Raw genomic sequence first — 17,110 nt, 5'->3', positions numbered from 1 at the left:
CAAACATAGAGAGGCTTGAGAGGAGGTTTGCAGAAAAAAATCAAGAGGGTGAAAGAGAAAGAAAAAACCAAGAGGAAAGAAGAAGAAGAAGTAGGGACGCATGTGGAGAAACCCTAGACGATAGATGGGCCGGTGGCATCCACATGGAGGATCGGCCAAGGAGCATGGATAGACCCGAGAGTGAACCCATAGGTAGTCCCCATTCTTGTAGGCCTTATGGCCGACATGTGCATGAAGGAAGAAGAAGAGAGGAAAGGGTTTATCATGAGGGAGGTTTCGGACCACATGAAAGAGGGATTAGAAAGCCCAAGATTGAGTTTCCAACCTTCGGAGGGGGGGATCCTTATGAATGGCTCGACAAAGTCGAGCAATACTTCCATGTCTACAAGACCCCTAGAGAAGAGAAGGTGACCTTGGCAAGCTATCATCTTGAAGGAAGGGCCAATAGATGGTGGCGGTGGCTAAGGAACATATATGAGAAGGAGGGAAATTATTTGGGGTGTCGGAACTCGTCGATATAAGCTTGAACTTTGCCCTCTTGCTTTAGCTTGGCCAATTGGCCATGGTGATTGATGGTGGGTGAAGGCCCCCATTGGTTCATGAATTCTTGCACGAAGGCCGTCCACCCCAAATAATTTCCCTCCTTCTCATATATGTTCCTTAGCCACCGCCACCATCTATTGGCCCACGGACAGATGGCAGCCACAGCAAGTGCCACGCACAGAAGCCACGCCAACAGCAAATCCCGAGCGCCCAACCATCTGCAGCACATGGCCGAACCAAAGGCCAAGATTGACCAGGCCATTGCGGCCGAATTAGGAGTCTTTTTCATTAGGGTTTTAGTCCAAAATAAGCCAAGGTCTCTGGCAGTACGATGGATATTGAATCATGGGGGTTTACAAAAGTTTTGTAGTCTGGTATGGGCTGGGTTAAATTTCTTTAAAAAACAAGAAAGAAAAAAAAATGGTGTACCCCAGTGGTATGATTAGTACTGGGTTGGCAGATGATAGGGGGTGGTGTGCGAAGGGTATCTTCACCAGTCCCTAGCCAGCACAGGCAGTACTTCAATTATAGCTTAAGATGTTGACATCTGATAGAAGATTGAGGATTCAAACTTTCACAGCACTTAAGGAAGCTATTTAGTTCTTGTTTTTGATCCTAGAGAACATAAACCCTAGGAAGTATAATATCCGGAAAACCTAATTCTTGGTCAAATATAAAAAAGTTCTGATGCATCTTTATTTACAAAATGATTAGAATTAAACAGAAATTTAGCCTTTTTTCGGTCAATATGTATTTATGGATGTGTGAATGTTCATACGTCCCTCCAGATCATGTCTCATTGAACTTTATATAGGATGCTTTAGTAGAGATTTTCTTCTCTCTCTCTCTCTCACACACACACACACACAATCTCATTCAGTGTGATTGACAACTTATCTCTACATCTAGGATGTCTATCGATTTGGGAAATTTGAATTTGAAAGAAACTGTTCAAACACGTTCCTCTTCTGCTCTTCAAGATGAGGTAATTCTTCATGTAGTTACCCTATAATTTTATAGGAGCATGGTTGTTGGTTTCCAGAAAGCGTTGATTTTTGATTTTGGAATTTTCATTCATAAGTTGGTCACGTCTTTCCATATTTTTATCTTGTTAAACTAAATAAAGTTTATTCCTAAAATTGGCATATATAGTTCTGTGGTTATTTCTTTGTACAACATGTTATTGTTTAAATTCCAGATTGACGTCCTTCAGGAAGAAAATGAAAACCTTCTTGAAAAGGTGAGATCCAGCTTTATTTTGAGTGACTGATCTGTTTATTTCATAAGCCTTCTAATGGCAATCCTTATGCCTTCTCTTCTTTTTCTTCATGCTGATTTGCAACTTCCCAGCTTCGACTTGCAGAGGAAAGGTGTGAAGAAGCAGAGGCAAGGGCTAGACAATTTGAGAAATGGGTCAGCTTCTCCGTTAGCATATATTGCAACTGATTCTAGCAAGTAAACTATAATAATTCAGTGGCTTGTTTCATATCTGTTGCTAGATCGGAAATGCCTTTTCTGTAAAAGCTACATTTTGTTATTTGTGATGTATACTGCATTGCAGACTCTAGAACTTAAGAAAAACATATTCATAATTGTATTTAATTTAACTGTTTTAGAAGAAAATCAGAATCTTAATGTTATTAATTGCTCTTTATCAGTTTTATTAGTCCTAACACTGCACTGTCTTTCATCATGGTTTGTGTTTTTCATCATATAGATTGTGGGTGTGCTCTTTGGGTGCATTTAGTGGCTTTTCAGCTTTAAGAAATTCAAGTGCTAGATAATAATTTTTTCTGCATGGCATGAATGTTTGTAGGAAATTTAAGCAAGCTGAAATGATGCTAATGAATGTTGGTGAGGTAGTGGCTTCGACTAAAGAGCACTGTACTTCTGAGAACTACTAGGAAATACATGAGTAAAGGGGAGACAGTGGACAAGGAGATGATAGGTTTGAGTGACCAAAACATGTGAATAAAGAACATTATGTAGCAAATGCTATTACATTCTTAGAGAAAGTGAATCAAATATGGAGGGAAATAATCACCTAAAAAATTGCTTGGAATTAGAAAATTCTCCTACTCTTTTACCTTCATTAAGGATGTCATGATGCTCTTTCCTCCATATCTTTTTCTTTCTATTGCCAGCAATCTCACAAATTTTTATGTTTATCCTTTTTTCCAAGATCAAGGATTAAGCTCCTGGTCTGACCTAGTCCATCGTGGTGGTACCATATTGGATTGGAGAGAGACCAGCTTGGAACATTTTGTGGGACCCCAGAATCTAGCTCTCACTTGGACCAGGCCATTCCAATAACGTCATAATTGGTAGTGATTGTCACCGACTAGTTTGGTGACCGGAGCAATTGGTAACAATTGGGACATAGTTCGGTCCTGCTGAAAAAGAGAGCATAATGTTCTCTTACTTTTCTATTGGGGTTCTCAATAAGAGAGTAAGAAAGAGAGAACAAAATGAGAGGAAGGAAAAGAAGAGAGAGGAGAGGGAGAAGGGAGAGGTGCTTAGATATATTGTCCTCTCCCTTAGATCTATCCTCTACATTGGAACAATCATGCAAATCTAGTAAGCTTGTCCGTCCCCCACTTTTTTGTGATTTGTTTGGTCAAAAATTGAGAAAATAAGAGAAAGTTATGCCAAAGTTCTCCCATTTGGTATGAAATTTGAAATGTTATAGGGTGGGTATCAATCTACAACACCATGTTTTTCATGTATTTTATTTTTATAACATTATATTATCTTTAGAATAAATTAATTACTAAGGTATCATTGGCATTATTTTTATTTTTGTTTATAGAAATATGAAAGTAGAAGTATAATTTAAAACTTTTTTTTCAAAAATATAAGTAGATTCGGTATCATAAGTTATTTTAGAAGCATAAACATGATGGTAGTTATGGAGGTGATGGTGGTGTGGCAAAGGTGGCAATAGTGATGATGGTGTGGCACGGTGGAGGTGTGAAGAGGTGGCGATGGTGGCGAAACAGCGACAATGGCGCTGGCCATGGTCTGCCATACCGGCCGGTACGTACCGATCCGGCCTGGAACCGGTACCGGATCAACATGGAATCCGGTACCGGTAGTTTATTATTGGAGAACCGGTATGAGATCAGTACGGACCAGTACGGGATCGGTACGTACCGGTCCGGGCTGCCACCGGTACGTCGACCGGTACCGGTACGGCAGACCTTGGCGGTGGCTGTGTAGTGGAGGCGATGGTTGTGCCAGGACAAAGGAGGCAACCGATGGTAGGGGTGGTGTGGAGGTGGTAGAAACATGGCAGCGGTGATGGCAAAAACAATGACAACGGTGGTGGAGGTGGACTAACGGTGTGGATGGTAGTAGTGAAAAAATATGAGTTTCTTATTTTTATAAATATTAAAAGTAAAGATTTCTTACTTCTATTTTCTAGAAATGATGAAATAATTATTAAAAATAAAAAATAATGTAAGGGAACCAGACTTGCTTTTTATCTTGGTTTCTATGTTTTTGTTTTAAAAGCAGAAAAAGAGAAATAAATTGATGCCAAATAGGACCTAAAATAATAGGAAATATTATTATAAAATTTAAATTTATATCGACAATATAAACCATTGGTGCTGGTGTCGGTATACTGACAATATAAACCCTACCATTAGCTCAAAAAGGTTATTTAGGGGCCTACAAACATCAAAAAAATCATTAAAAGTGACAAAACATCGAATAAAACAAAAAAGTAAGAAACAAGGGCTATCACGGCACGTTACGAAGATGGCAACCGGTCTTACCGGGATGGTAGCATTATGAACTGAACCAACTCAGGACCAAACTGGGATGGGTACCATTCCAGGATTCAAACCCTTAATAAATCTAATTCTTGTTTTGAAAATTGAATTGTATTTTAATTTCGAAGAGCAAAGTGGGATGCGTACAAGAAGCAAGGAATGAAGAATAATGCCTTGAAGATAACATATAATCCAAAGGCCACATGATAAACTGTACAAGGTGCAAAAACAAACTGGTTTCTGTGTTTCATCATTGCATGTAGGCAATATTAGGTAAGTGAGAAAAGGATGTGAAGCTACCAACAACCTATTGATCGAATCTGCCACCAGGGATTGGCTCACAATCAGTTTGCCGAAACTTATGATGTAGCATAGCAGTAGAGTAGCCTGATCATCAGTCAAGTAGCATGCAATGTGATCAGCTATACCTGTTTCTCTCATGCACACCTTTTGTGGGGTAGGGGGTTCTCAAAGGGCATGTATATACTTAAAATTGAGAGTACTGAAAGAGCTGAGTAACCAAATTTGAAAAATAAGTTTCTGGATATACATACGTTCTATCTTAGATATTCATACAAAAGCAGCAAGCAATTTTGCAAGTACCTAAAGCTAATTCAGGTAAAGATAGGTTTAGAATTTGACCAGGCTTCGAGGAAGCAAATTGAAAATCTTCAATAGGCTTTTTACAAGAGTTCAGCCCATCATCATCATAATTCAAGCCTTTTGCCTTCATATTTGGTGTTGTTATGAAGCAGAACATAAGGCCAAGAAGGCTCCATGGAAGAATTAACTGAAAGTCGAGTCCATAACAATATAAAATCCGGCCTATGGGCTGCCAATTTCCAACTGCAGGAAAAGGCGACCGAAGTGAGAAAGCCAACTAGGCTCTACAGGTTAGAGAAGGAGAATAATGGCATGGAGAATGAAGAAAGTCAAATAAAAGAGAGAAGAGTGCTACATAAGTAAGAGAAGTATATATGATAAAGAGAGGTGCATTATCCAGAAATCTTTAACTGTGACAATGACTTCTGTTCACTCATATGGTGGTCTGGTCGTTGACTCTCCCAAAGGCATCAATAATCTTGCTGCTGTCCACTTTATGCAAATCAGTAGTGCAACCAGTATAATAGAGCAAATGGATATGTACTTCAGCAGTGTGAAGATCCAAATGAAAAAGACACCAAGTGCTAAACAAATATACGTCTTTGCACTTGGTTTGGGGGGGGGGGGGGGGGGGGGGGCTGTGTGCATGGAACACATCTATCATCAGCTATAGAGTAAATAAAGTAGGTTGTTTGTAAGATAATTTCTTTTGTTACATTATACATCCAAACTCATAGAAAGACAATAGTATTAAGTATTAACTATTAAGTGTGTTGACTTCCTTCTTTAAGCACGTAGAACCACATATTTAATATTGCTGAAGTTGCAGGTCTTTGTGAACGTAGCAAAAACAATATAACCTTGACTTAATGAACCAGGATGTTGACAACTAAGTTATGTACAGGTTGCTTCAAGAGCTGCTATGCAAACAAGTGGTCCTAACAATCAAGAGGTTGCATCTCTTCGAATGAAAGCAAAGGTAGAAAAGTTCTTTCTGGTTATGTATCTTGCCCATTGTCATGGTAATGTCTGATCATTCTCGATAGCTTCTTCTTTGCATCATTATCCTTTTTCTTTTCTTTTTCTTTTTTCTTTTTGAGAAAAAAAACTGCAGGGTTTCATCTGTTAGTCTTCATCATTTTCATGTTAGATTGCTAGAGACGAGGCAGCATCCCTGGCCGAACATCTTCAAGAAGCAGAATTGGAAATCAAATCTCTTCGAACATTGGCACAGAAAATGATTTTGTCTCCAGAAGAAATGGTACATATTCCATTATTTGTCTACAGAACTGAATTGCTTCAAAAGATTTTCCACCTTAATGACACTAATTTAATCTTGAGATATCTATCTCAGGAGGAGGTTGTTCTCAAGAGGTGCTGGCTTGCTCGATATTGGAAATTATGTGTCAGTTATGGTAACATGATTTATATATGCTACTTTTTTTTTGAAATAAAAGAATCAATTCTTATATTATTTTCAGACTATCAAGTAGATAACATTTATTAGATGATGGTAAATTAGATCTGTTACAATCATTTTTAATATTCAATGTTAATTGTGTGCTTACTTAAACCTTTAAATACTAGCAAGAATAAGTTACGATATTGGGGCTGACATGGTTCTAGGACACTAGACAAGGTACCACGACCTGAGACTCAAACTTATTTGAATTTGGAGGTGTCGCTATCGTGATTGATTAATATGGATGCCAAAGTAACATGAAAACCAAGCTACTCTCAGCCAGACCAAACGACCAATACATTCTTAACTGAAAAAGTCTGTTACAACCAAGGTACGTTGTACCGGTACCGGTAAGCGTACCGGTCACCTACCGAACCGGTACGGTTCCTATTCAGACCATTTTGAATCAGTACCGAACCAGTATGCGCGCAGCGCGCGCAGAAAAAACATGCGCGGATGCGTGCGCGGGCCGCTGCCCTAGGGAATCGCGCCCGAAACTGCGCGCTGATGCGGTTCCCTGCGCGGGCAAGCGCTTGCCCCAAGGACGGGTACCGGTGCGAACGGGTCCAGTTCGCACTGGTATCGAGCTTGTACCGCTCAATTCTGACCCCAAAGAGACCAGAATCGTTTTCCACGCTTGAACCAGACCGGTCTGGTACAGGCTGAACCGGCTGGTATGGGTCGGTTCAGCATGCCATAGTTCCCACAATCTATAAATCAAATCCAATCCACATCTTGACGATACCCTATCATACATAATGCTATATCCTCAATTGTTACAAAACAAACACTACTTGGTACCAATGGTTACTAGTTGGTGCTGCCTCAACAATCACCAAATCCCAAAAATTTACTCCAAAGCTTATTCCTTTTATACTCCAAAGTCCAAATTCATTTCAACTCTACCTAATTACTCTAAGAATAGCAACGTCGAAGGAACAAGTACCGGGCCTCGTATCGGTTCCCGGCGGTACGAGTTGGTATGGGCATGCCGGATCTGTACCGAAGAGGGCATGATACCGTAGGACAGAGTAAAAGAGAGAGAGAGAAGGGGAAGAGAGGGAGGGAGGTTGGCGGAGGGTGGCGGACGCCGGTGGAGGGCCGTCGAAGGCCACAGGAGTCCGGTCCGCCAGCCCTCTGCCGGCGTCCCGACCTCTCCCTCTCCCTCTCTCTCCCGCTCGCTCTCTCTTTTCTTCTTCTCTGGTTCCGGCAATGGGTCTCGTTTCCGTTACCAGAATCGTACCGGTGAGCTACTGGTACGGCTCGGAATGGCCGGAACCGCCTGGTTCGGGATGGTTCCGCCGACATTGGAGAATAGTTTAATGATAATGAGAGTGAGCAATATAGCTCAATAAGAAATTGACTATGGTTAAAAGAAATATAATTTTTCATTAGAAACAAATTGACTTTTAAGTGCAAAAGTCATTCAAAAGTTAAAGCAAAGATTCAATGAATGCTATCAGAGTAAAATACAAAATAAAAATTTTCAACTGAGAAGTGAGATATTGTAAACAAACCAAAGCAAACAATCTTAGAAAATAGTCCAAATGTTTCACAAAATATCACATGTTCTCAGAAAGGTCTATTTGTCCCATCTAGCCCACTCATATCATCCTTAATTCCCTATTGCTAATGCAACTAACACCACCTATATGCTCCCCAATAATTTAGATCAGGCCACCAGTAATTAGGGCTGCAAGTGGATCAGGTTGGATTGAGGATGGCATGACCCAAATCTGTTCAATGTTTGAATCAGGTTAAAAAAAAGTTGTACCAAACATAATCCAATTCCCTTCGGGTTGGATCTTTTTGACATTAAGCATGATGTATGCGGTGATACTTTGCATTTCATGGGATATCTGTTCCTGCTGACACTATCAACCTATGCCCATAGTTATTAAACCCGGACCAATTACTGACCTGACAAAGGAGCCGGGTCACGGCTTCACAGTTGCAATTGTTGGGTCAATTGATTGGAATGGATTATAGCCAAAACATATAAAAAAATCAAAAAATATTATTTTTTAATAATATAAAATATTTATAAATATTAAAAAATATTTTGAATGTTACTCTTTAAATCACATGGATTTACATTATATACACTAGACTTTAGAAGCAGCATAAACAGAAAATATTTATGAATTATTTATTTTTAATGAATTGTAAAGGATGCTATATAAAATATAGAAAACATGTTAGAACTTACTTATATTTTTAATAATTTGCAGTAGTAAAGTGTTGAAAATATCCAAAAGAAGATAATGAAGCATATTTATTTGCTTTCATTTTTTAAGAAAGATAAAAGGAATTATTTTTTCTTTTTGACAGGAAGAATTGGTTAATAAATATTCTAAGTTGGCATAATTGAGGAAAAGATTTGATTATTGAATAATATGGATATATTATAGGTATATTGAATCACCCATAAAATGTGAGCACACAAGTTGTCCTGGTGTTGAGGCATTTGTGGCTGTATGAAAGGTCAGCAGTTCAAATCAGCTATTGAGCATTTTTAGGATTTTTTTTTAATTGATTATCCACTACCCACCTTTACACCTGTCTAGTTCACCGGTTTTCAGAGAGAGGTTCGGTGGTTTTCTTGAGGTTCAACTGCATCCTCTGTCCTATTTGAAAATCAGGCATATCACCTAGTCTGGTCTGGTTTTTATAACTATGCCTATGCCAGTTCTGCACAAATTGTTGCGGCTGGATATCTCTTAGGTCAGCCTCTAGTGACCTGTGATTGGCTTGTGTTTGGTGGCGACTGGCTGGCACACCCATCATGACTGGAACTTGTGCTGTGATGGCCGCTGGCTGGCAACCCATTAGCACTGGCACTTGAATCCTTGCTAAGATTGTCACCAATCTTGTTCATATGGATCAATTCATGATCAGAAACACCAAGTTTAGATAATGGTTGGGCATATAAACTACATCCATCTCTTAGAAAAGTAATTGCAAATCAAAGAGCCAAGTTGAGACGCATTCTGCTCTTACACGTAATTAAATTGAAGCAGTTTCAGCAAGTAATTACAGTTTATTTGGAGTTCATGTGAGCCCTGCTTAAGACTTAAGAGAGAGAAATTGTCATATACTACACATTGTATTATTATGTTTACGATGAATATGAGTTGCTATATTTCTTCTATAACAAGACCAGCAAGTCAATTAGCTAATATTCAGTCTGGACTAGAAATTTATGACCAAATAGATGAAACAACATTGGAGAAGCCCAAAATGTCGCTTTTACATGTACTGTACTCGTATGTATTACGAAATGGGAGCATTTATAATCTTTTGGCTGAACATAGTCATTGCAGCTTTTTTTTTCTTTTTTCAGAAATGATTCCATCACATTTCATTTTGAAGATTATATTGGCCAAAAAAAGGACAAAAAACAAAATATAAGTCACTGTATAATGGTTGCAGTATATGCAGATAGCAATGTGTGAGGTTATATACGAAACAACAAAAGAAACATTGATGGACATTGCTATATAGTAAATACTAAATACAAAGCATATTTGTTTCAGAATTTTCCAACAAGACAAAATTTGCTAAACTCTCTCTTTAAAACCTTATTATCATTAAGATAAAATTAAATTAGAGCTGATGACAAATGAAACAACCTAACCCAACCTAAACAACACTCAATGTAGTCCATTGTTGGGCCCACCTTTGGTTCTATCCTCTATTGTGCGGACACCAGTGCTAGACCGCCCGTCACTTGGGTCTACAGCCGCCGAAGGGGGATGGTTTAGCCAGTTTTGGAGTGATTTTATTTTATTTAGGCTTATTAGGGTATTTTGTTATTTGACAGCCTTTAGGGCTTATTTTGTTATTTCGTTATTTTGAGAGTCTTTTGTGAGACTATTTTTTTTTGGGGGTCTTTTGCATTTTCTGGGTCTTATAAATATGTTGGATTGTACATCATTTAGGGTTATGCTATAAATGAAAATTGATTTTGAATTTCTTACTTTAGCTTTGCCGTGTGAAACCCTAAGCGGGGCTAGGTGTGAAGCCTAGTTCCCTCCCTTTCTTCTTCCACTTCTCTCCTTCTCTCTTTCTTCCTCTTTTTTCCTGCTGTCCGACATCAACATTGGTATTACAAAGCTAGAAAACCTCCAGATCTCTTACCCATGTTACCCCATGTTAGGATTTCTGAGTCTGCACATGCATTTTTACAACACATTTATAAGTTGCATCAGAACATCCACGAGCATATTCATGCATGTAATGCTCAATATAAGATGCAAGCTGATTCCCATGCTAAGAAATTTCAAAGTAAGGATTACATAATGCTCCGTATTCGGCCTAAGCGGTTTCTTTCTGGAACTGTTAAGAAATTGCAGGCTCATAGTGCTGGGCCATTCATGGTGTTGCACAGGGTTGGCACCAACGCCTATGTCATTGACCTCTCCTCTGATTTTGGTATTAGCCCGACTTTTAATGTTGAAGATTTGGTTGCTTACAAGGGCCCACCAACAATCCCCGATGGGCGATGACCCTTTTGTTGAGCCATCTCCTGAGCCCAATAATTCCCTTATTATTGATCCCATACCAGCTTCGATTCATTTTCTCCTCCACCGAGCACAACAAGAGTACATTGATGTTATTTTAGATGATCAAACAGTTTTTACCAGTGATGGAGGTATCCAACGCTTCTTGGTTCATTGGCGAGGACAACCAGCGTCCGATTCCCCTTGGATCACGTACGAGGAGTTTCTGCAGATTGACCTAGATCTATTGGAGTACTACCAGAGCTACACCGCGCCACGCTCGTCGAGGTCGACTTCTTCCCACCCGAGGGGAGCTGGTACGGACACCAGTGCCAGACCGCCCGTCACTCGGGTCTACAGCCGCTGCAGGGGGATGGTTCAGCCAGTTTTGGAGTGATTTTATTTTATTTGGGCTTATTAGGGTATTTTGTTATTTGACAACTTGTAGGACTTATTTTGATATTTCGTTATTTTGATGGTCTTTATGAGACTAGTTTCTTTTTGGGGGTTTGTTGCATTTTCTAAGTCTTATAAATATGTTGGACCATACATCGTTTAGGGTTATGCTATGAATGAAAATTGATTTTGAATTCCTTTCTTTAGCTCTAGCATGTGAAACCCTGAGCGGGGCTAGGTGCAAAGCCTAGTTCTCTCCCTCTCTTCTTCCACTTCTCTCCTTCCTCTTCTCTCCTTCTCTCTTTCTTCCTCTTTTCCCCTGCTGTCCGGCATCACTCTACCTCTTCAACACCATGTGTTCCACAGAAGGAAAAGAAATCAAAGAAAGGTCATCTGCATATAGTAGGATCATTACTTAAAACTGTGGAAGCATAAATGGCCTTTGACTGCTCAAAAAAGATTTCTGAGAGCTTAGGTAAATTGTGGGATATTATAACAAATACCAACCCCCCACTCCGCCCCTCTCTTTTTGTGTGCATAGATGCATGCACATGCAGCTTTATTCATCTATTCATTTAGCTTTTCTCGGTCTCTCCAAATTATCTTTATAGGTATCAACCTTCAAATACGCTATTATTATGTCTTGTTTTACAGGAAGGAGGAGGTCAAACAAGATTAATGCCTGAACAGGATATGATATATGTAAATTTATGACTAGAAGATTAGAATATTCTTCGGGACTTTAGAATTATGTATATGAATTGGGAGTGCAATCATTCTTCTCATTGATGCATGTAACCATAGCCATACTGTCCAGTCTTGGCCCAATTATTTGTTTCAGGTTTATGAATCCTCATTCACCAAGTATTCCTATGCACTGAACTGTCATTTCATTGATGTAATGATTTGTTACTTGCATCAGTGCTTTGTATAGGATGATCTAAATGCGCTTAGGATTACAGAAACTTCTCACTGAATGCATTGAACATGAAAATAGTCATAATTTATGTCTGAAAATGAGTTTTAAAGTTAAAAAAGCCTAAACTTCTATATCAAAAAATCATATTTAACAGTTATAGATGTTTATTTAACTCTGAATTTTTTTGAGGATGATTATTTAGGGAGTCTAAACTTTTTTAGATGGTATATTAAAAGTTTTTTGATTCTTGATAGTGGCATTATAGGGTATTCTTTGGGTTGAGTTGGACTTGAGTGGTCTAAAGGTAGATTGGATTTTCATAATTCTGTAGGACTAAACTGAGGCTGTACTATAGTCTATTGGTTGTAAGAATGATGGTTGGTTGGATCTCAGGCATACATGCTGATGTTGCTGAAACAAAGCATGAATACTGGTCATCCTTGGCCCCAGATCCTATGGAAGTTGTCTTATCTGCTGGACAGAAGGCTAGAGATGGAAATCCATCAGGTCAGCCTTCTTGGTGTCCTATTTTTGGCTCAGTGGTTATTTTAAAAGATTTTAATGCAATATATCAATATCTCTCCTTCAATCTTCAGATTTTTTTTGTTATTCATTCGTTGTTTTCATCTTTAACATTCAACAGAAATAGCTGATATAGAGGAGAAGGACAAAGTGCAATTGAATGTAAATGATCTAGCTGAAGAGGGAAATATTGAGTGCATGATTTTAGTTGAGAAGGGCTTGCGAGAACTAACTTCAATGAAGGTTCCTGCTTATTTTCTTAATTATTTTATTGTTTTTTATTAGTTAGTTTATTCACTGTTCAGTTTAAAATGACTTCATATTTTCTTTAACACTTGATATGCCCATGACAAATATAATCTACTTTTTTGCTTCAATTCATGGAACCTCTGTGGTCTTGTCTTATAATATCCTTGTGGAGTGAATGAATTCTTGTATTTTGCATGACAAAGCGCCGGTATCCTGTTTTTGTTATTCTCACACTTCAATGGTTTCATAAGACTCATCCTTTACTTGAACATATTACATTCCTAAAGCATTAATTCTTTAGAATTTTATTTCATGAAGTCAAGTTTCTTTTTGCATGTATTCTATGCCAAGTTTTAAGTTGTAAATTTCAAGAGGCAAGTTATGTGATTCCAAGTACATCTTTGGTTGTTATGCAGATTTATACTTTTTAATGCTTATTTAAATCCATTGTTTCTTTTGGAGCCTTCAGCCATATCTTTGCATAACAAGACAGTATGCTATCTATATAGGGGTCAGCTTTTAGGACTAATATTTGATTCATCTTGCCAAAATCTCAACTGAGTCATCCTTGGATGAAAAAGAGGATCTAGTATGAAACCTATAGATTTATTCAATGGACAAGTAACTTCTAAATCTGGCAATTTAACCTCAGGAAATCAAGGGATCTTCCGAGCTTCCCCTAAACCTAGCAACTGTATTGCATTTTACCCTTCGCTTATAACTTGTGCCTTGGAGTTGGAGGGAGTGCCGATTGTCAAATCATGCCTTCTTGCCTCTTTCTTCTTTCGGTAGCACATTGTTACATATTGTGTTGTTGCATAAAACTTTCTTTCTTTTCTTTTCTCTTTTTCCAATCCATGCTCATGTTATAATTCTTTAACTATTAGTTAGGCCTGATGGACATGCTAATATTTGCTAGTTATACCATTACCCACTTGCAGTAATTAGTCCTAAATTGGAAGTAACACCTTTTCTGAAGTACTTTGAGTATATATTGATTGTTGGTGAAGTGACAGCCTATTCTAAAGGGGTCTGATTATTCTTTGAGTGTGCTTTCCCTTACTCTTTGATACTCATTTTAGGTAATACCTAAGATTCTTCTCTATGCTTTTATGAAGAAAGAAAACCTGAGAACTCAGGTTTTTGCACTTGAGATTTTACCCATTGAATATCTTGTGTAGTTTTGTTGAATCAAGTTTTAGACCATGAAACTAGGTTGGGCAGCTTTCCAGGACATGCTAGCTAGAAACAGTAACAGAATACTGAATAGTTTTTAGCCAATGCAAGAACTAATGTGTCGAATGGTAAGCGATGCACTTAATATAGGTAAAACTCATAGCTTATTATTGCTACAAAATGAATCTTCATGACCTTCTTACTAAGATTGAAAGTGACTATATTTTGGAATCTATCATGAGGAACTAAAAGTTAGGTTCAACAAAACAAATTGTGCTCGACAACTATAATAACATGCCCCATGAACTGATACTTTTACATAGACTGCATAATTATGTACATATAGACAGACGTACTTGCATGCATACTTCATCATTTTGAAGCTTTTTCTCTATTTGATTCCAACTAATTTAGATTGTATGGATTTCCCTTGGCTCTTACTGATTTTATTTGTTTGAAGGTAGAGGATGCTGTCCTTCTTGCAATGGCTCGACATCGACGTGCAAGTATCAAGTCTGGATCATTCTCAGGTAATTTCCTGCTAAAGTTCTAAATTTTGTTTTTATTTTCCATGACCCCTGTTGATTTTTTTGGCTGCCTCTTCTATACATTTTCTCATCATTCGTATAGAAAATATTGCTTTCTCTTGTCCTAGAGTTGGCTTAAGTTGTTTTTGCAGAAAATGCTATTGTATTGTGATTTTGTAACGGAATTCCAATTCCACTTAAATTGAAGGGGAGGCATTTTTCTACTTGTTTAATTGGATGAACTGTATGGATATTTTCAGAATACCTCCCTTGTCTGTGTTTTTAGTAATCTTAACCGAGATTTTAAGTACCATTTCCAATCTCCATACCCAATCGGTACAATCCGTAATGAGTGTCAATGTGGTACATTTCTTAGTCCCAACGCTCGATATGATAGGTGTAGTGAGTCCTAGTTCCTAACCAACATGCTGCACCCTGTATCACTGGTGCAATATGGTACAACCTCACTAGCCAATGTAGTTTAGTACATGTCCTAACCAAGGTTCCCCATACCGATTGTACCGACGTACCGGTGGGCGTCGGTACCGGTACGGTACCGAGACAGTACTGAACCGAACTGGTACTGTACCGGCAAAGATCCGCGCGCGCGTCCGCATTAAATGCCATAAAGGTGCATTGAATATCCCGTGCGAGCGAGCTGTCTCGGGAGCTCGTGTGGGTGCACTGCCCCGCGCGCGCCGAGGAGCCACGCGCGGGGGGCGCTGCCTCATGCACTGGCGCTCTTCCTCACGTACCCTGCGTGTGGGGCGCAAGGGGTGCCCGTGCTTGGGCTGGTACGAACCGGCCCAGTTCGCACCAATACCGGCTTGTATTGGCCCGGTTCGCACCGATACACAGTGAAAATTGGTCCAAACCGTTTTCAATAGCTAAACCGTACTAGTGGGCGTTGGTACCAGTACGATACGCGCTGAACCGGCCAGTTCGAGCCGGTTCAGCAGACCTTGGTCCTAACTGTCATGATATATACAAATCTATGGTAGCCATACAACACTTTTTCCGTTAAGATATGGTCATTAGTAAAATTCTGCATTCAATGAATGCTTCCTCCTACTAGCGGTAAAGATTGAATCAACTAGATAACCTAACCTATTTTTAATTTGGGTCGTGTATGAGTCAAATTATTTGACAAGAACTTTTAATGCGTTGGGTATGTTAGAGCTTAGTGCCAACTCTTGAATTGCAAGGATACAGTTCTATTTGGGCAGAATAATTTAGCTCGTGTTGAGTCATGACCTGGGTAAGAATTTAATGAATACTAGGTCTTTTTTAGTATTTAGTTTTTTTATTAGTTTTGGTAATGAATCATTAATAGTTGGAGTCATTGGACTAGATAGGTCAAGCTCGGTTAGTTATGGATTGAGCCTTGTATGTCATGTTTATTTATTGTTTGAATGGGTCAAGTTATGGCATGGAGGTTGACCTATGAGTAGGTATTGGTAAAAGAGTCTCAACTAGATGTTGGGTGTTCGTCAAGGTTTCATATGCTATTGTCCCAACTTGACATGAGCCGAACCAATCTCAAACTAATCCATCACTAGCCCTACCTCATCCCAGACATCATTCTCTAAACTAGTGTTGTTCTTTGCTAGTGAATACTTTATTTTGACTATCATTGTTACCATGGTTCGCCGTATTGGCCCGAATCGAGCTGTACGGAGTGTATTGTACCATACCAATATCCGGTATGGGTAGCGTATGGAGCTCGGTTTGGGGCATACCGTACTGTATTGGTATCCGATATGGATGGCGTACCAATATTCGGTATGCCGAAAAGATCTTATACCATACCGTATCGACACAGTACTAGTGTGGCACTGGTACAGAGCTTGGTATTGAGACAACGAACCTTGGTTGTTACCATGGTTCGCTATACCATACCGAATGGGGCGGTACAAGGCATACCGTACTGGTTCAGTATCGGTACATAGTACGGAAGGCGTACCGACACTCAGTATGCCGAACCGGCCGTACCGTATGTACCGACATAGTGATAGGGTGGCATTGGTATGGGGCCTGGTACTACGACGACGTACCTTGGTTGTTGCTCTATTTGTCAACAATAACAAGTCGCAAGACTTTTATATGGTAATTGGGCCCTCTGGTCTTTCTAATGAGCTCTCATATTCTATAGAGTTTACTAACATTTTCATGTTATTACTATATATTGGTTTGAAGATCTAATCAAACTTTTTGTAAGAAATTTATTGAAATCAAAACTTTAATTTGATTCCAATGATATGTCTTTCTATTCCTTTGAAAGATGGATCCATACTGGAAAGAAAATGGCCTTTTCGAGAAATTAATCAGTGTTGTGCATTAAACAAATGGAACTCAACAAATGAAAATAGTTTCACAAGCACCCAAGTTTTTAAATACTGATAATAAGACATCCTACGATCCTAGGTGTTGAGACG

At 38.9% G+C, this 17,110-nt stretch overlaps 1 protein-coding gene across 3 annotated transcripts in view; it reads left to right on the top strand.

The window, feature by feature from the left end:
• The window catches only part of LOC103713683 (coiled-coil domain-containing protein SCD2-like), a 56,683-nt gene that overhangs the window by 33,066 nt on the left and 6,507 nt on the right, over positions 1 to 17,110 (top strand). For all 3 annotated transcript variants that reach the window (XM_088716844.1, XM_089929164.1, XM_088716845.2), the window contains 9 exons: positions 1,453 to 1,528; positions 1,742 to 1,783; positions 1,894 to 1,956; positions 5,827 to 5,901; positions 6,073 to 6,183; positions 6,277 to 6,337; positions 12,595 to 12,708; positions 12,845 to 12,966; positions 14,609 to 14,678. In XM_088716844.1, coding sequence (XP_088572970.1) covers positions 1,453 to 1,528; positions 1,742 to 1,783; positions 1,894 to 1,956; positions 5,827 to 5,901; positions 6,073 to 6,183; positions 6,277 to 6,337; positions 12,595 to 12,708; positions 12,845 to 12,966; positions 14,609 to 14,678 — 734 coding nt within the window. The remainder of the gene's footprint in view (positions 1 to 1,452; positions 1,529 to 1,741; positions 1,784 to 1,893; positions 1,957 to 5,826; positions 5,902 to 6,072; positions 6,184 to 6,276; positions 6,338 to 12,594; positions 12,709 to 12,844; positions 12,967 to 14,608; positions 14,679 to 17,110) is intronic.

Source organism: Phoenix dactylifera, chromosome 2, assembly GCF_051530095.1.
Source record: "Phoenix dactylifera cultivar Ajwa chromosome 2, Ajwa_hap1_PhDact_Kaust_v1.1, whole genome shotgun sequence".
NCBI lineage: Eukaryota > Viridiplantae > Streptophyta > Magnoliopsida > Arecales > Arecaceae > Phoenix > Phoenix dactylifera.
Note: the sequence above shows the minus strand (reverse complement) of the source record. Positions and strands in the feature narration are given on the sequence as shown.